This window comes from Phocoena sinus, chromosome 8, assembly GCF_008692025.1.
Source record: "Phocoena sinus isolate mPhoSin1 chromosome 8, mPhoSin1.pri, whole genome shotgun sequence".
NCBI classification, from domain to species: domain Eukaryota; kingdom Metazoa; phylum Chordata; class Mammalia; order Artiodactyla; family Phocoenidae; genus Phocoena; species Phocoena sinus.
In genome coordinates this window covers 47147158-47168160 of record NC_045770.1, presented here as the reverse complement: position 1 = coordinate 47168160, position 21003 = coordinate 47147158, and the positions used below count along the sequence as shown (strand labels likewise).

The 21003-nt window shown below is 39.5% G+C and overlaps 1 protein-coding gene across 1 annotated transcript in view; it reads left to right on the top strand.

Moving 5' to 3' along the window:
- The window catches only part of CCDC83 (coiled-coil domain containing 83), a 51036-nt gene that overhangs the window by 13625 nt on the left and 16408 nt on the right, over positions 1-21003 (top strand). Inside the window, exons 5-8 of the mRNA XM_032641694.1 lie at positions 1823-1985; positions 5390-5557; positions 13627-13718; positions 16453-16521. Coding sequence (XP_032497585.1) covers positions 1823-1985; positions 5390-5557; positions 13627-13718; positions 16453-16521 — 492 coding nt within the window. The remainder of the gene's footprint in view (positions 1-1822; positions 1986-5389; positions 5558-13626; positions 13719-16452; positions 16522-21003) is intronic.

The window sequence follows — 21003 nt, the reverse complement described above, 5'->3', positions numbered from 1 at the left end:
TTTACACAGAAGGAAAGAGATTCAGTTTTCAGATATATCATATTATGAACCCTTCGGTACTAAAAATTCTTCAGAGACAGAATTATGATACTTTAGAATATTACAAACAAAAGATCAGAGAAGTTAAACGACCAAATTTTGAATATCATATCTTTTTAACCTTTTGTTTTGTTTTGTTTTTGCGGTATGCGGGCCTCTCACTGTTGTGGCCTCTGCCGTTGCGGAGCACAGGCTCTGGACGCGCAGGCTCAGCGGCCATGGCTCACGGGCCCAGCCACCCCGCGGCACGTGGGATCCTCCCGGATCGGGGCACGAGCCCATGTCCCCTGCATCGGCAGGCGGACTCTCAACCACTGCGCCACCAGGGAAGCCCATATCTTTTTAATCTTTATTTCCATTTTTTTTTAATCACTCAAAGCCTGTCCAGTCCCAGTCTTTTTTTTTTTTGGCCTGTATTTCTCAATACTGAGCATCATCATAAAGTTAATTGTCTGTTGCTTTCTTTCAGCTTATCAAAGTTTTAAATTAAAATTCTAATGCACTGAAATGACAATAATGTCACGCAGCCTGTGGAATAACTTAAAGAGCACTAAGGTTACATAATCCTGTCCAGGGAGTTTATTAAACTAGAAATCAAATGTTTCAGCCTTCAGCTTTAAAGTTTGTTGGATTAAGTGTTAAAGAATTGAGTTTTAGTAGGCCGTAGTACTGTCAATAAATCACAGATATTTGGATTACCTGAAAGAAGTTTGCTACCCAAACTGTGGGTTGTGGGCCAGCAGGCTTGGCATCACCTGGAGCTTATCAGAAGTGCAGAATTGCAGGCTTCATACCAAACTTACTGAACCAGAATCTGCATTTTAAAAAGGTCCCCAAGTGTTGCGTATACACATTGAAGTCTGCGAATCACTGGCCCAGAGAATAAATTTTGGGAAAGAAAATACTCTTCCAGTAGAGTATCCATGTAGGTTAAGAGGATAAAAGATGTGAATATCAGAAATAAAATATAACGTTGAAAAAGCTATAGTAAAGAGAATGTTAAATTATAGGAAAAATAATTTTTAAAAGAAGTATTAGAATATTTTAAGTATGTGCATTTTATTAGGTTTAAGAAATTGAAGGAGAGACACCAGGAAAGTGAGGATTAAAACTAAAAGGGAGGCTAAGAAGATTACAAGGAAAAGGTATTAAGTTCACACACAGTAAAATATCTCTACATATACATAATAAGCTAGCAAGGACAAGAATAACCTCTAAGTTGATTAAGTAAGAAACTTGGAAACATAGGTGGGATATTCAAAAAAGGAACACAGTCCATACTTCAGGTGTGGAGTATTGAAATAGTAACCATCACCCCAGAACAAGAGAATTAGGGTCATTTGTGAGAAAAACAAAGAATAATGTAAATTCCACAAGAGCAGTACTTTTGTCTATTTTGTTCACTGATATATTCCTAGTGTCTAGAAGACTACCTGGCATATGGTAGATGCCCCATAAATATTGACTAAATGAACGATGTTTCCTAGAAAAGCAAGGTGTTTGTGGGAGTTGAAGAAACTGACCTCTGAAATCTAATTTTAATGTTCACCGATAGACTGGCAGATTAATAACGCAGGTTTTAATATGTAACTTTCTCTTCAGTGATTACTGTATTGATGGGTTTAATTTTTGAGTCTTCCATATGTTCTTTAGACATGTTATTGAATAACTTATTTCATTAAATATCTCTCATTTTGCAAACCTCAATGTGTAACTCTATTTGAGGGAAATCAATGGAAGTACTTCAGCAGATGTAATTAACAACTGTTGATATTCATGACAGAATAAGCGCTTAAAGGATGAACAGATTTGGCACATAAGGAACCTACTAAAGGAACTGAGTGAGGAGAAGTCAAAGGGATTAGCAGTTGTAACAAGAGAGGAAGTTGAAGAAGCAATGAAGGAAAAATGGAAGTTTGTAAGAGACCAGGAACAAAACTTGAAAGGTGATTTAGAAACTTAGAAAATTATCATAAAGCTGTATCAAGTTATTTCTTGAACGTATTAATGCTTTTGTCTCCTAATATGTTCAAAAGGCTGTGAACACATTTCAAATGACATCATCACCACAACCACAAACACATATAAGTAAGTGGACGAGACAGGGAAATAAAGTGGGTGGAGATACTGAAGCCAAGCGAGGCGGAGGAGTAAGGGCAGTGATCAAAAACAAAGACAGGGGGGCTTCCCTAGTGGCGCAGTGGTTGGGAGTCCGCCTGCTGATGCAGGGGACACGGGTTCGTGCCCCGGTCCAGGAGGATCCCACATGCCGCGGAGCAGCTGGGCCCATGAGCCGTGGCCGCTGAGCCTGCGCGTCCGTAGCCTGTGCTCTGCAACGGGAGAGGCCACAACAGTGAGAGGCCCGCGTATCGCAAAAAAAAAAAAAAAAAAAACAAAGACAGGGCTTCCCTGGTGGTGCAGTGGTTGAGAGCCCGCGGGCCGATGCAGGGGACACGGGTTCGTGCCCCGGTCCGGGAAGATCCCACATGCCGCGGCTGGGCCTGTGAGCCATGGCCACTGAGCCTGTGCGTCCAGAGCCTGTGCACCACAACGGGAGAGGCCACGGCAGTGAGAGGCCCGCGTACCGCAAAAAAAAAAAAAAATCCTATCCCTTCATAAACTTGCTGCTCAGATTTCTAAAACTTTTGCCAGAACCTCTATAAATACCATCTCAGCTAGGAAGCTGGAAAACAAGGGAGAGACTTGAGTGCTCTCAGGAAGCAGTATTAGAATCTGAGAGGCAAAGAAAGGGACTAGATTTTCTTGAGTTTCCCCAAGCATTTTAGAGAGCCTCCTTACCCAAGCGCTTGGCGCAGAGCAGGCATTCCCTTTGTAGATATTTGTTATTCTGAAAGAAATAGTTACCAACGCCAAAGGTCAATCAGCAAATTTCATTTTTAGGGGGGTCTCTAAAACTTTCCCATAAGCCTCCTCCTGCCAAGTCCCTGCGTGAACAACAGTGATGTCATGAGGTGGTAGACGTATTTTCTGGTCGGGCTCCTGTCTAGGAGAGTTCTGCTTATGTTTGGAAGGAATGCTTTAAGAAGTCAAACCCTTGAGATGGGTGTGAGACCAAAGCAGAGACTTAGATGTGCTCCCTAAACTGCCTTCAAAGGGAATGGGCCCGGTTAGTTAAGGTGTGCCTGTCTGTGGTTTGGGCTGAGTGCTGGGGTATGTGTGTCATACAAGACTGGGGACGTGCTGGGTGACTAAGAACAGGAGGGCTGGGCGTGTGCAGTGGTCCAAGGAAGAAAGAAGCCCACAGACGCTGAGGAAGAGAAGGAAAGAGAGAACAGATGTGTCTACAAAGGATCCCTGAGGCAGTGACACTTTGTACCAGGTAGTCAGTCACTTTCGACTCAGTTTGGTCCGTGGAGCAGCAGCTGGAGCTTCACCTGGCAGCTTGTGATAGTACTGAACCTCAGACCCCCATCCGGACCTGCTGAATCAGAATCTGCATTTGGACGGGATCCTAGGGGAGTCCTGTGCACAGTAAAGTTTGAGAAGTGCTGACAAAACTCCCTTCTTCCAATGTTTAGTTAGGACTCTTTCGGTTGCAAGGATAAAAATCCAATCTAAACTAGTCCAAGCATAAAGAAGATGTTAATTTTTTCATGTAACCGAACAGAAAAGGCAGGGTGCTACTGACCTGGACCCAGAGCCTCACATGCTGTCAGATCTCAGCGTCTTTTTGTTAATTTCCCTCTCTTGCCCCCCTCTCTCCCCCTGCATCACCCTCCCTCTTTTATCCCACCTCCTCCCCCTCCACCCGCTGCTCCTCTTACACGTATTCTCTCTCTGCCTTCCCCCTGAAAGTTGGCTCCTTTTTCTGAGAATGTTCTCCCCATGAGGCTGGAATTCTGACCAGAGACACCTCTGAACTTACATCCTTATAACCTCAAAGTGGAGACAAAAGAGACATGTTTTCCACCAGTGAAAATATTTCTAGGGGAGGACTCCGAGCATTTGCCCAGCTTGGGGCACCTGCTCAGCCCTGGACCAATCCCTAAAGCCAGGAGAAGGGGCGACTGTAATCGGTCTACTTATATGACAAGGGACAGGAGACATGTGTTACTAGAAGGGAAGGGAGAGAGGGGTTCTGGGAAAGTAGAGCAACAGCCACTACACCCCCCTCTCTTTCAAAAGCTTCAGTGACATCAATCAACCCTCCCCACAAAGACTGAACATGGTGCAGGGCTGAGACAGCAACAGTCTGCCCACATCGGAGGACAGCTGATCACTGGGGTGCAGTGTTCTTAATTGTTTAATGATAATAACAAGTACCATTTGTTAAGGGAGTTTAAAATATATTATCTTATATTCTTAATATATTAAGTATATATTAAAATATATATATTAAAAATATATTATCATGTCTTGGAAAAAGACATGTCTGGAGAACTCCTGGACCTTTGGACTGAAGAACACTTCTCTGGCCTGAATGGGATGCTTCAGTCATAAACATCGATTGAGCACCAACTAAATGCCAGACTCTGTGCCAAGTGCTGGGTGGACAGAGATGAGTAAGACGTGGTCTTGCCCTCAGGGGCTCTCAAACAAGACGGTGCGTGGTAGTGCGCCAAACAGCCATTCACTTCATCGGACCTGGCTTTTTGTAATGCTGCCTTTTCCAGAATATTCAGCAGCTGAATTGATACTCAGCCTAAAGACTGAGTAGAATATCATGTATAGGAAGTACACCAGGGCAAGCTGAAAGTTTATATGATTGAGAGGGCTCCATATTTGTACACACGCAACTGGGGAACTTATCTTTCACTCTGAAGTCTCACTGTGTGGGGTTAGGGGAAGGCAGGTTATTATGACTATTATGCTATCATTTCACACAAGGGAAGCTCAAACAATTGAACTTTAAATGATGGAATCAAACAACTTACCTACAAAAATGGTTGCCAAGTACTGTGGAAGGATGTTAAGTTGAAATCACTTTGCCCAGACACATAATGACCAGAAAAATGACAATTCACTAATAAAAAGTATATGTGACATAATATATTGTACAAAACAGGACACTTATCAAGCTATCACAGGCATAATTTAAGCTTGTGGGTCCCTAGGCATATAGGTTGATTGCATGTTAGAGCTCTCAATCACAGCCCCAAACCACACAACTACTTTATAATTGGAAGTTTAATTTTACTTAGATTTTGAATCATGAGGGATAGATAAACAATAGTTTGAATAGTTTAGATTTCCCTAAATTATAGATATAAAATAGTATTTAAGAGTTGATATTTTCACAGCAGACCTTAACTTCACAAAAACAGATTGCAACATATAATGGTTGCAAGGACAATAGAAATGACAGAAAGTCTCGATTTTCTTTCAACAGATATGCGCATCCAAATAAATAACGCTGAGAAACTATTTCTTGAGAAACTCAGTGAGAAAGAATATTGGGAGGAGTACAAGAATGTAGGGAGTGAACAACATGCTAAACTCATTACCTCCTTACAGAATGACATCAACAGGGTTAAAGAGAATGCTGAGAAAATGTCAGGTCAGTTGCAAGAAAGCTGGTTCAGATTCAATAAAAAAAATCTTTCAGGGGCAGACATTTGGTGGAAGAAAGAAACGGGTACCCCCTGAATCATCCGTTACTCTCAGCTGTCAGCTTAGGAGCCTAAGGATCAGGTAAAGGGAAGAAGTAAAGAAACCATCCCAGGACCACCTATGGAACTGAGCAGGGGAAGTAAAGGGAAGGGAGTGTGTGCCTCTGTGTGTGTAGAAACCCTGCAACCGACTTTGAGAAAGAAGCTTCATTCAGTGGGTGGGTGTCTGCCTGCTCTCACACCTGGGTCTGGGCCAATTCCACCAAGGTGGGAGGGTCCTGGGAAGGGGTTATATTAGAGAAGGAATTCACCTGAGGCAAGCTGAGGCAACCCACCCAGGCTGGACAACCAGAATTGTTATAGAAAAATGGCCAAGTAAATGCTAAGTTGCAGATGGGGGGGGGGGGGGACGGGACTGGAGAACAAACATGAGACAGGAAGTGAAGAGGGTATGGAGCAGGGCGGTCTCGGGCATAATGAATCTTACCAGGATCAGAGCTGGGAACCATGAGGCTGGCCAGCTGTCTGTCACTGAGGCATAGTGGCTTAAAAGAACACCAGACAGAGACAAGAAAGTCCTAGGGTAGAACAAACAGGAGAAATCTGGCCTGAAAGAACACTGTGGGTGGATGGCAGTTCTGAGCCCAGCTGGTAATGGTACCCTGTTTTGTGGAAGGAGCGTTCATTCGGGGTCGTTCCCACTATCCCCTCTGAGGCTCTGTCCAGTCAGTCTGCTTCTAGACCAATTTTTATGTAAGTTTCTCAGCTCAGGGCCTCTGTACCACAGTGGTAGTGTAAATTTGGCCCCAAATCAGTTACAATTTTTCAAAAGGTTCTCCTTCCCTAAAGAAGAAAGTAAGAGTGACACCCTCCTACCCCTGTCAATCCCCCAGCCACTGAGATCCTTCCTCTAGATAAAAACACTATTACCAGTTCCTTATGTAACCTTTCAGAAAGAGTCCATGCATGTTTCAGTATGTACATATATGTCACAAGCAGCATGCCACAGATGCAATTTTTCACTTGCTCTTTCAGGTAACAATATGAACATCCTTATAGATGAGTACATATTAATACTTCCTCATCCTCCCAACGGCTACTTTGTTTTGTTGTACCATAATGTTTTAAAGTCCCCTACTCATAAGCATTTAGGTTGTTTCCCATCTTTTACTATTACAAATAATACTGCAGTGACTATCCTTACACAATCTCATTTTACTACGATGAATACCCTCGTATGTATGTAATTTCAGTTATGTGTATCTCTAAAGGGAAATGGCTGGCCCAAACAGCCTATTCATTTTTACACTGATAGGCATGGCCCTGCGTAGAGGTTGTACCAGGTGTACTCCGTCTGGTGGTGGTGAGGATGTGTGTTTTCCCACTTCTTCAACAACAGGGGTTGTGATCCACCTCTTCATTCTTTGCCAGTCTTATAGGTAGAAAATGGTATCTCATTGTAGCTTTAATTTCCATTTCTCTTACTATAAGCAACAGTGAATATCTTTTTATAAGTTCAAGAACCATATGAATTTCCTTTCTGTTCACATCTTTGCCCATTTTTCTATCGTGCTGTGGAGCTCTTTACATTTCAAGGAAATTAGCTCTTTAACTGTGATATAAGATGCAAATATTTTTCCCATTTGTCATTAGTCTTTCGTTTATGCAGTGTTTGTATGCGGAAATTTTATAGTTTTATAGTGCCCAAGTTATCACTTTGATTTTATGATTTCTGATATTACAAATACATTCTCTAATATTTTTCTTCTAGAATTTTTTATGGCTTCATTTTTATATTTAATCTCTGATTTTTTTGTGTGAGATAGGAAACCAACCTTATTTTTTGCCAGATGGCTTTCCAGTTGTCCCAACATCACCTATTAAATAGGCCATTTTTACCCTATGATCCAAAATGCTAACTTTATCATACTTTCATTTCCCATGTGTATTTGGATCTCTTTCTGTCGTTTCTATTCTGTTCCATGGATCTATGTATTTGTGCAACAATACCACACTTTAAAAATTGTTACTGTCCTAGTATGCTTAAAATTTTTTAAATAATTTTTCCAGCATTCCTTTATTTTATGGTTTTTAAGTAGGAAGAGTGATCTTCTCATATAAACTTAACCCGTTATCCTGATTAGAAATTTGGATGATTTCTTTGAGCTGAAAATTTCATGCTATTGTATCCAACTTTGGGGTAGGGGTAATATTTATATGCTGCTGGTTGAGCCTTGGCGTATAGCCTGTTTTAAGTGTCATGGGATAATGGCTGTTATGGGCTTATCTTATTTGCCATTAGTTTTAGGCACTTCTCCTAACCATGCAGCAGCAATTCTGCCTGGGGATGATTAAAGCACCTTGGGGGCCACTAACTGGGCACAATGAATATGAGTAGAACTCCTAAATTAAATTTATCTGAAGTCTTATTACCACCATCTCTTCTTTTCCTCTCACCTCTCTCCTTCTTCCATGACTTTCCTAGAATTCTCCTCCCACACCCATGATCATGGAGTTTGTGTTAGCTAGACTGCTTTAATTGCAAGGAACAAGTACTTTAGTCGAAAGGGGCTTTATTGTAAGTGAAACATGATATTAAAATGAAACTTGTTTAGTCTCAGTTTAAACCTGGTTGTCTATATAATGGATACCACATTTCAAAGTAAAGTGAGATATCGCCAGGCAGACTGCCAATATGATGAGGCAGAAAACTGGTTTCACACCTTCAACCACTGAATTCCAGTCTATAAAAGAAGTTGAGGAAGCCATGAAAAGACTGTTGGAAATAAGGAGACAGTTTTTAGAAAGAGCTCTTGGTGTGCTGTAAGTTGTACACAGTCCCCCAAAGGGGCAGGTGAAGGGTAATTCCTCCTTCATCTCAAATCAAGTCGCAAGGTCTTTAAAGGAAATTCTTCAGATTCTTCAACATGTGTTCCCTGCAGTTTGGGGCGGGGGTGGGGGGACACTGAGATCTAGTTTATGACTCATCCCTGAAAAAAATCTATGGGATAAGTGGCTGACTAGGAAACTGTTCTAACATCAGAGCAAAGAAGAGGTCGGCAGCTGCTGCCCTGGGCTGGGCCTGTGTCTTAGTCCATTCAGGCCTCTATAACAAAGTACCATAGACTGGGTGTCTTACAAATGACAGAAATTTATTTCTCACAGTTCTGGAGGCTGGGAAGTCAAGATCAAGTCACTGACAGATTCGGTGCCCAGTGAGAGCTTGCTTCCTGGTTCATCGATGCCTTCTATTTGCTGTAACCTCACGTAGTGAAAGGGCGAGGCAACTCTCTGGGGTCTCTATCATAAGGGCACTAATTCCATGCATGAGGCTTCTACCCTCCTGACCTAACGACCACCCAAATACCAGTACATTGGGGATTAGGTTTCAACCTAAGAATCTGGGGCGGGCGCGGGTGGGGGGTCAGAGACTTTCAGCCTGTAGCAGCCTGCACTTCCAGAGCTTGTTGTGGCAAAGCAAGGAGTGTTTCCTGTGGACCGGTTGTGAAAGAGAGCTGGTACGCAGTCCTGTTAAATCTTGCCTGAGGGCTGATGAGGGGGGCCATGGTGCCCCCAAAGAGAAACAGGAGCCTGTCTATGTGGGAGGGAGGAGGAAACTGAGACCCAGAGGCCAAAGGAAGAGTCATTAGCCAACCTCCAAGGGCAGTATTTCCCCTGTATCAAGGGCATGCAGGTAAAATATAACTAGCAATGGGGGAGGCGGTCCTCCGGAGAACCTACAAAAACCACCCCCAAGAGAGGAGAATCAATCTTAAATGCTAACTAGACCCAGAAAATGGGACATCAGCTTGAGCTAGTATCAGTCAAGTGAGTGCTTTCCTGTCCCTTTCCAGGCTCCCCTTCAGCCCTGAGGGAGAAGGCATAGAAGTTCAAGTCAGAGGAAATGGTAGTAGGTTTAAGCTAGGAAGGGAACAGCCATAACTTTAAATGAAGCTTAAAATTTCAATTATTATAAAGACTAGACATATTAATTTCTGATTGGAAGATATTTTGTTATCACAAAGGAACCAGAAAAGTCATAGGATTGCCATGTATCTTACTGAGAGAGAGCTTCTAGCCTCACAGTATGAATTTTAAAGGCAAGAGAGAAAAATAAGGTTTCTTGATGTCCCATGATCATGTTTGTTGGATGTAACACTTGTACTGAAGAATGGGAGGACTGAAGATGGAAACAGAAGGCCATCAGATCAGTGGTGGCTCTAGGGATGCTCCTCCCTACATTTGTCACTCATGGTCTGTGACTGTCCCTCTTCTGGCCCCTCTGCTTTGCTCTTTGTGCCTGTCCCCATTCTCTTCTTGCTTCCCACAGACCAATTCTTGCAGTATTCTCCAACCCAGATTCTGAAAAGAGCCAGTGTGATCACCTACCTAGTCAAAGGTGACCAAAGACCTTCGTCCATGCCTCCTCATGGGTCATCAGTTGGCCCCAGCACAAACCATTCTTTGGTCAGCTGTCCAACCTATCTTATTCAGTAGCCACCCTGAGCCCTAGGGGCATGGGGAGGAAGAACCTGGAGCTGCTTCCCTGAACTTCAGCTAGAAGGAGATGTCGGGATATAGGGTGTAGAAAACACAGTCACTGATAAAACCAGGACAAGGCTCTTTCTCTCAATAAAAGGAAAGGGAACCTTAGATTAGGCTCAGGAACGGAGAAAGTATGGGTTATTACAAATCATCAGATATTAGAGTCACAGAGAGTTTTTACTTTTGTCCTTGACCAGGTGCATGGGACAGGGATCCTGAAAAGTTTCTTTGTACACTAACAGTGAGTTAAAACACTTGGGTTCATGTCCACCTCTTTGAATGCTAGTTTCCTCACCTGTAAAGTGAGAGTACCTCAGAGATCTCCAACAGAACTCACAGTCCCAGCACCTGCTTTTCTATACCGTATCTCATCCAACTCGTACAAGTTCCTTTGAGTTGGATACCATTGTGCCCAGTTTAAAGATGAGGAAACAGAGGCCCGGAGAAGTTAATTGCCTTAACTAAACTCACAGATTTAGTAAGCAGTGGAAATGGGATTTGAACACAGGTGTGTGTCAGACCCAAACCCTTATGCTTCAAATAAGTCCTCCCAGCTCTGTGATGCAGCGAAGTAGGGAGGGCTCTCTAACATTCACTCTGCCTGAAGAAACTGCTACGTGGCCAGTGTTGCCACCTGCCCTTGCTTGGTTTTCTCCAGAGGGGGCTCAAAGGAAGTCACTGGCACAGTGAAGCTGGGTGACACCCGGAAGTGTGTGAAGAGTGAACAGACTCCTAAAAAGCCATGGAGCAGAGCCAAAGCAGAGCCACACACAACAAGGAAAAGAGAACAATGCAAAGCAAGCTTCAGCCTCTGAGAAGTGTGGTCGGCTTCTGAGAAGTGACCATATTAGACCGGGCATCCGAGCAGCCAGGAGTCTAAAGGCACAAAGTCATAATCTCCCAAGCTCCCATTTGCAGTGTTCCAAACTTTTCTGGGAAGGAGACTTTTACATACTCCCAGTTTCTATGGCCGAATTCACAAATGTGTGGTTAATAGTTGCTACCTGAAGCATCATCTGAATTTCAAAGGATAACAGGGAGATTTTCACATCCTCCCTTGTGCTAGCTCCCCTGCTTTTGAGAAGAAAAACAGTCCATAGAGTTGTATATGGAATTTGGAACAGAGCTGGATGTTATTATCGCTTTTTCAGTATTAACATGAGGGAGAGCTACAACTTTACCGAGAGCATATTTGGTAATCTATTTTTTATGATTTATAGCAAATAATTAATATATAATGTTATCAAGCTCCAGTTTTTATGTTTTCTTTCAGATGCTAAGAATGTAAAATCCATTATAGCTCAACTCCTGATGCACTGCAACTTTTAGATTGATTGTCGTATTTTGTGTGGTAGAAATTTTAAATAAATATCTAGCATTAGTCTAGTGGACTAGATACTGAACTGAAAAAAACAATCCATCAGAAATGAGATTGGAATGATTAAAACATTCAAGCAATTACTTTGAATGGGATTAAGAAAAATACAGGTTTTATACAGATAGACTGATATACATACACACACATATACATATATATACATATCCATATATATATCCATATATATGTGTAGGTTGGAATAATGAAGATGTCCATTTTCTTATTCTCCAGATGTCAAGTTAGACTCGACCCAAAACCCAATGAACTCTTGTTTATAAACCTCAGCCACTCTTGTTCCAGCTCTGGAACTGGAGGTAGAAACTGATGGTTCCCAGCCTCCTTTCTGGCCACTCCACAGCCTGGGAGAGCTCGCCCCTTCCCTCCTTCGACTCTCCCTTTCCCTCACCAAAGTTGCCATTGTTTGCTGCTTCTATCCTGGCGCTGAAAGCTCAGATCACTGCCTTCCAAAGACGTGCAGCTGGCCAAAGTTCATTTTCTTCAAAATATTTTTCAGTATCTGTTGTGTTCCAGGGACTGCGGTAATAGAAAGATATGGAAGAGAAGTTTTTACACTCTGCTCAGAGTTTTCCTTGAATAGGGGAAGCAGTTATGCCAGTACAAAATACAAGGAGGGCTGAATAACTCCTGCCTAGCTCCCTGCCCCGCTTTCCAGAGCCTTAGATTGGCTCTAAACTATGGAAAGATCAGACCTGCAGATCTCCTTCCCTGGAGCCTAAGATCCTCAAGAGTTCTTAGAGTTGGCTTTGGTTGACTTGGTCTGTGAAGATATTTTTCCCTTTGAAACAATGTCCTAAATGGCAGCTACGTTCCACAACACTCTCAGTACAATACTATTGTTTCATTATAGAATAAGTTAAATGGGTCTCTGTGGACCAGTCCAAATATCTAGCAACCGTAATTGTCAACATCATTTGTATGGGAAGATACTTTCTGACTTCCAAGTAATTATGCTTCAAATGTTATACATAAAACACATCTAATGGGGACACATAACATAGATGTTATCATAAAGCACAACTAACTTTGGCGATTCTTAGATTTGGAGGGTACACTGCCCTCCTGTTGCACACTACTGACTACCTCACTGTATTCAGTCTTTGCTCAGATGTTACCTCCTCAAAAGAGCTTTCTCTGATCACCCTATCTAAAACAGAGAATTTTAGTTTTTCTTCATCACACACCTCACCACCTGAAATATTATTCATTCGCTTCCCCATTAGGATGTACATGTCATAAGGGCAGGAGTTTTGTCTCTTATTTGGCAATATTCCCAGTGCCTTAAATAGTGTCATGCACATCCAAAGAACTTGATGATGATTCGTTGAATAAATGAATGAACAAACTGGACTCATTTATCCAGCTTTATTTCTCTCCACTCTCTAAAGCAGCCTTCATGTCACTACATCTTGCTTTCCTTAAACAGAAGTGTTGATTATATGATCTCTCAGCATCTTTCAAGGCCCCCAATTTTACGATCCTTTGCTCTCTCAATTCTGACATTTATGATGTAAGAAAATGTGGAGAGGATAGAGAATCCTGCACTTCTTCATCTCTGTTCTCCCTTCTTGCTCTGAACCCAACTCAGAACGGGTCTACTGACTTTCACGGCCCCTCTCCTACTCTCTCTCCTTATTCTGTCTTTCCTGCCCCAGGAAACGCATGCCAAGAATATTGGAAAATTAGTTAGAAGGAGTTAGATGTACAGGATGCCACTCAAGTGTGTAATCAAATCTCTTCATATTTATGTGGTAGAATCAGAAGTTGTGTGATATGAAAAGTAGACGGCTGCATAGGTACTAAAGTGTTCGAAATTCTCCCTTTGGAGAGACAATCCTTTAAAACTATGACTATTCATGAGACAGATATCATCGTAAACGAATTCACATTAAGGTGTTAGTAAATTATTGGAGCATTTCTTCTAATTGGAGGTACTAGATGCTTCAGTAAGAATGTACCTTGAAAATTCAGAAAAGAAAAAGTACATAGAAAGGAGAGGTGGGGATCATGGAAAATAAAATTTATAACTTCATAGTTTTACCTAGGATCTTAAGGTTTCTAATTTTCTTTTTAAAGAACAGTATAAAATCACCCTGGAAGATGATAGAAAGAGAATAATCAGAGAAACTTTGTTGCAACTGAACCAAAAGAAGGAATGGGCCACAGAGGTATATCTCAATTTTCTTTCTTTCTTTTTTCTGATAGTAGATTTTTATTCTTCTCACACAGAATTTCAAAATTTTAACTGAAATGTAGTTGATGTATAATTCTTCTCACACAGAATTTCAAAATTTTAACTGAAATGTTAGTTTCAGGTGTACTACTGAGGGATTTGACATTTGCATACGTTATGAAATGATCACCATGATAAGTCTCGTAACCATCTGTCTCTATACAAAGTTATTAATGACCATATTCCTTATGCTGTACATTACATCCCATGGCTTATTTATTTTATAATTGGAGGTTTGTACCTCTTAATCCCCTTCACCTATTTCACCCTCTCCTGTCTGTATTTCAATTTCCTTAGAAAACAAACCTCCCCCCACCCATTTCTTTCTCATGGTGTATTATAACGGTCAGAAACTTGTGTTTTGCAATTAGGCAATTTAGTTTAAATCACAGTTCTACCACTTACTGGGTGCATAAACTGAATTTATACTTGACTTTTCTGGGCTTCGGTTTCCTAATCTATAAAAAGGGGACAATAATAATATTTAACTTTAACGAATAGTATACGGATTGATAGTGCCTCATAAGAGCAAGAGCTCAGTAAATTAATATTCAGTTATTTTTAAGTATAATAATAATGGCTACAACAAATTATTAAATTAGATTTTGGATGAATTATAGGATGAAATATAATTTGTCTAAAAAGTACTTTCTTACATATGCAAACCTAAGAGAGTACACTTTACATTGCTGGAGCTTTAAAAATTGGGGATATAAAAAAATGTTTGAGAAGTAATTTCCAATTCATGTTTTCTAATCTTTGTTTTGCCCCAAATGCCTGACTTTCTTTCCTTTTCACTGCCCTTGCCCTGTCTCCAGACTGTCTCCTAAATCAGTGAGGTCCCTGCTGGGATTGTCTCTTTATCTGGAACATTCTTTCTTCAGAGTCATAAACATCTGGTCTTTTCTTCACTGAATTTCAGTTGCTTTTGTTTGTTGCTTCCCTGTTGGTTCAATTGTTCTTTCAGTGTTACTATTCTACTGCATGATTTTACTGATTAACACAAATACAGAGGATGTGGAGAACTGACCAACGGTTTTGTCAGCCCATGCAATTCAGACCCTTTGTTACTGAATATGATTAAATGGTGAAATCAACAATTAAGTAATCTGATCATAGTTAAGATGATTAAAAATGCATATGTAGATCAAATATGCCCTCAGTATGTACATTCAATATATAATGAAGACTGTTCCCAATACTGTTCCTAACATTTTACATTAAAGTCTCTCAACAATCCTGTTAAGGGAAAGACTTGCTAATAAAAAGACAGAGGCACAGAGAAACTTTGTAACTTGCCCAGAGCATGTGGCAGAATAGAGAGTTAAGATAGCTTCTTCAGATCATTACTCTTAATCATTACATCGTACATTTTCTTTTCCCCACATACTGCCAAACACCCACACACGTGAACGAATTTTCCTCATTTTCTCTGGCCATCTTAAGTGTTAACTTCTAAAATCTACTACTTTTGGGCAACCTTGGCTGCTTATTGGGGTCACCTGAGAAATTTGTTTAACCCAGTTGGGTCCTGGGTCCCACCCACAGAGATGCTCATGTAATTGGCCTGGGATGTTGCCTGGGCTTTTGGATTTTTCAAAGTATCTGGGAGATTCTAATGTGTAGCCAAAGCTGAAAACACTACTCTATTGTTAGTGAATTAAGCCATTAGTCAACTAAATTCAATTATGAGTAACTTCCTACTTTTGTTCAAACAAAATTCTATGTTCAAATAAACTTTAGACTTATCAGTTGGAGCTGAAGTATAAAAATCCCTGGTTCCTAGGAAATGGAGGTTCACTCTTAGGTCAATTACCATGATTTAAAGAAAAGAAATGTATTGCACATCTTCCTACTTTAAAGACTTACACAAATTTACCCTTAACATAGTTTTAAATTATTTCAATCCATGTTTATGAACCAGAATATTTTTCTTCTTGTGGTTATGTCCTTCAGTTCCTGCGTTTGCAGCACGGTATCCATATAAAAGTACCTCACATATAACTAGAATCTGTCATCCATTATAAAGTTCCTTTGGGTGAAACTGTAAATATCCTAGTAACTGAATATGAATTTACATTTTAAGATCCTACTGATAAAATAAGGATTTTCCTGTTTGCTTTGTCTAAAATGCCTTTCTCCAGGAGACTATCTAGCTACAGCCTGCTATCCTGAAACTATTGGCTGTTAGGTTTGTAAGTATGTATATTGTTATTATTGACATGCAGAAATCTTTCAAATTAAAAAGGTAGTTATATAATCTATTCATGCCTTTGCTATATATTGAATTATGTCTGTGGCCATAAACTTGAAGGAAGTTTGATCACTGCAGTTTAACCATCTTAACTGTGGAGCAGATCAATTAATGACTGATTTCACCATGGCAGTCAGATTCAGTCACAATAGAGGCCAAATTGAATGGACAACCATTGTCCAGTTCTCTCAATCACCTGTGTTAGGCAATGTAAATCAGCAAAAACAATACAATAGGATAATAAAGAAAGAACAACTGCACCAAAAGTTTTTAGGTATATTTCCAAAGTAATTGCAAAACATAATTTTAAATGATCAGATAAGTTGATTGTGTATCCCCATTGCTAAAACTCTTAAATGTTATGTGGCAGCTCTTCTTTAATACAGAAAAGTTTTGTTTTTTTTTTTTCTTTTAGAATGCTATAAGGTTCATTGACAAGGGCAGCTATCGAGAGATCTGGGAGAATGACTGGCTCAAAAAAGAGGTAAGTGGAATTTTTAGAAACAAAGCCAATTTCTTCTTTCTCATTTTTTTGAACTGGAAATGACTTTTATTTATGAGCTGAAGTCATGGGAAAAGCATGGAACCATGACTGACTGAGGTAAAATGAAATTCAAGTGGAGTCCTAATCTTATTACAAGTTGTTACTCAATGAACACCATAAATAATCTCAATAATAAACAGAAATCATTTTTGGTGTTACAATTCATACAACATACTCAAGTGTGCAAAGCTTCTTTATGTCCTAAAACTGATCTGGCCTTCCTCTGGACCCTGCTTCCTCATGGGTGATGGGAGCAAGGTTTAAGGATCATTTTAACCTCATTCTCTGCTATTTTAAATTGCCTCTTTAGGTATTCAAATTGGTAGGGAAGAGGTAAAGTTGTCATTATATGCAGATTACATGATACTATATATAGAAAACCCTAAAGACTCCACACAAAAACTACTAGAACTGACAAATGAATTCAGCAAGGTGGCAGGATACAAGATCAACATACAGAAACGGGTTATATTTCTTTACACTAACAATGAAATATCAGAAAGGGAATGCAAACAAACAATCCCTTTTAAAATTGCACCAAAAAATAGAAATAAAATACTTAGGAATAAACCTCATCAGGGAGGTGAAAGACATATGCTGAGAACTACAAAACATTAATACAGGAAACTGAAGATGATTCAAAGAAATGGAAAGATACCTCATGCTCTTAGATTGGAAGAATTAATATTGTTAAAATGGCCATACCACCCAAAGCAATCTACAGACTTAATGCAATCCTTATTGAATTACCCATGACATTTTTCACAGAACCAGAACAAATAATCCTAAAATTTATATGGAAACATAAAAGACCCAGAATTGCCAAAGCAATCCTGAGGAAAAAGAACATAGCAGGAGGCATAACCCTCCCAGACTTCAGAAAATACTACAAATCTACAGTAACCAAAACAGTGTGGTATTGGCACAAAAACAGACCTGTGGATCAATGCAACAGAAAAGAGAGTCCAGAAATAAACCTACACACCTATGGACAATTAATCTTCAGCAAAGGAGGCAAGAATGTACAATGGGGAAAAGACAGTCTCTTCAGCAAGTGGTGTTGGGAAAGCTGGACAGCTGCATGTAAATCAATGAAGTTAGAACACACCCTCACACCATACACACACACACACAAAACTCGAAATGGAATATTAAGACAAGACACCATAAAACTAGAAGAGAACACAGGCAAAACATTCTCTGACATAAATCATAGCAATGTTTTCTTATGTCAGTTTCCCAAGGTACAAGAAATAAAAACAAAATGAACAAATGAGATCTAATCAAGTGTATAAGCTTTTGCACAGCAAGGGAAACCACAAACAAAAAGAAAAGACAACCTACAGACTGGGAGAAAATATTTGCAAAAGATGTGACCAACAAGGGCTTAATTTCCAAAATATACAAACAGCTCATACAATTCAATAACTGAATATTTCCACACAGATGTCGCAAAGGCACTTCAAACTCAACATACCCGAAGCATAATTTATTAAATTTCTTCTTAGATATTCTTTTCCTTCATTTCTTTTATTGCCATCTGCTCAGACACCCGAGGTAAAAATGTTACCATCAGCTTCTTTTCCATTTTCCTTGCTCCCATTTGACTGAAAAGAGTTGGTTAGTCTAGGAAACAAAAGAATTTAAAAATCAATATGCTTTCTATGATATTGACAACTAATTATCTTGAAATTGCCTTTATAAAGTCATGGTGAGTAGGAATCCATACTATTTCCAAAACTAATCAAGATGAATCCTTAATTTTAAAAAATAAGTATTAACTTTAAAAACTCAAGGTGAGCTCAATAGTTAAAGAATATTAGGGAGAAACTTGGTTCTTATACTTTTATTAAATATAACAGTATGATCCTAGTGATAATAATTTAACAATTCAAACCTTAAATTTTTATAAGATATCATAGATGTTAAGTTCAGAGAAAATAACTACAAAAGTTTATATTCGACTGAAAAGAAAGGCCATTTTGTGCCTTGGTCCTTCCTACTAAAGCCACAAATTACATTTTGTTTTATTTTTTAATTCTCATAATTCAGTGGAAATAAAAGACAGAAAAAATGTCAAGTTTAACTGAATCATGAGCAAAAAGAGCTCAATAATAAAGAACAAATCATATAATTCAATATATTTAATTTCTCTTTATTTCAACAAATATTCATTTTTGCTGTCATTAAATTTACTCACAAAATTAATTTAAACCAGTTCTGGTTATAAGTACTATCACAGTAATTGAAAATTGCCTGGAAATAGAACAATGTATGTCAATTAATTTCTTTGAGGAAGGCTTAGAATGAGTAACAAGGGATATTTAACAGTGGAACTCCCCCAAATATTTCTCCATTTAACTATCTTTCAACAATAATCAAAAACTGACATCTCTGGGAAGAATGAGATGTCCCATTGCATGACTTTTATTATCTGGTTTTATTTAGCATGCTTATTAGGAACATGAAGAAAATTCAAATTTCCAAATAACCTGGACTAACAACAAATGGAAAGCTGGAAAAACTAGGCAAAGGGATTCAAAGAGGTTAGCAATCAGAGTTTCAAATGTGAGGAGGCATAAAGCTAACTTGGATCTTGCAGGGGAAAATTTCAAGAGCATGCATTTTATTCAGGATCCTAGGTCCCTGGCTTATAATAGTTTTAACTAAATTATCTTGCCCAATTTCTTAAATACATTTCTTGGGTATCTGGGGAGAAGCAGGGGCGGGGAAGGAAAAGAGGTCTTCTACTTCCTTCTTTATACTTTCTTACCCCAGAAACTAAAGGTATTTATACGGCTATAAAAAGGAACTAGTTTTCATTTCCCTAACATTTCAAAAGACTGGGAGGGAGATAGCAATTGATGAGAACCTTACTTAGCACTCTACAGGGATAGATGATGTCACAGGATATCCATAGCTTGAAAGATTGGACTTAACTCCCCAAATGGGCCCTCATTCCCAGCTTTGGCAGGAGACCAAGAATTGTGTGTGCTGCCTCCCAAGTATGCCAAACCCTTAGTCACACATTCTATTAATTCCTTCTTTTACAACCTCTAACTATGATTTTTTTCTCATCCTTTGACATCTGAAAATTATAAACTTTTCCTTAAGGCATTCAGGCTTGTAATCAAGCTGATCATATCTTAAAAACATGAGATCCTAAAGCACCAACACCTAGCTCTGTAATGTAGAATTATGGACTTAAATGGTTTTGTGAAATTGTTTAAGGCTGGTAAATAATATATGCTTTTCTTTCCATCTCTAAGCCAGCAACAATATTTGAGCCTTTTCTATGACACTGGTACTGTTTTATATTATAATTATTTGTATATTTGTTCACTGGTTTGTATACTTGTTCCCTCTTTTGAGGGAAGGAGCCACACTTTATTGGATTTTGTATCCGTCTACCTCTAGGACAGAGCCTTACCCATGGTAAGAATTCAAGCATTTAATAAATGACTTATGTGAAAGGGATATCCATCTGGTAATATACTGAGTGCTTCCAGATTCCAAAATACAATAATTTCAACTACAAATAAAAAATGTTAGTCATCTTTTTCTAAGTACTCATCTCAGTTATGCTCTTGGCAACTCCTAACAAGAGATACTGAATCAAAACCCCTACCCTGTGCCCTTATTTCATCATATTCCCTGGAGACACGTTACTTTTTCCAGTTTAGTCTCACCAGCCGATCACTTTCTATTTTATTGTCTTATTTCTAATTCTTCTATTGTCCTGACTTCTCCACACGAGCACCTCTCAATCCAGCTTATGCTGTTTTGGGGGGCAGAAAGGGAAGGTGGGGATTCTATCTAGTCACATTCTTCTATATATTCTTCCCACAATCAAGCCTTCTTTAGACAAAAGTTATCAAAATACATTTCTTAAAGATTGATGGGAACTCTATCAACAGAACCAGCAAATTTTGCTCCTGTTTGAGTTAGCCACATTTCTTCAGTAAACGTTAAGCCTGCTATGTCCACGAAGGACCTTCCATCACCTGTGAGACAGAAATAAGACTCTTTAGCATTACTTGGCTCCCCTACTTGTCCAGTTCTTCTCCTTCTCCCCATTCCCATTTTATTTCTATCCACACCAAAATGTGGATAGAAGGCACATGTGCCTTTATCCATGTGGCTCCTTCTGCCTAGAATATATCCTCTCTTGTCTGCTAGAGAATCTCTACTTGGCCTTTAAGATCCAGAAGAGAGGTCATCTCTTCCATTAACTCCCCTTTACCCCCTCACACCTGGCGGACATAGGGTGAACCTCTATCTCTCCCACAGTCCCTGGATGGCTTCCATTATGATTTTATCACACTATTTTCTGTTGCTATCACTCTTTCCCATTAAACTAAGAGATCCTTGAAGGTTATTGTATCTGATTGATCCTTTGTTCCCAAAGTGTACTATAGTTTT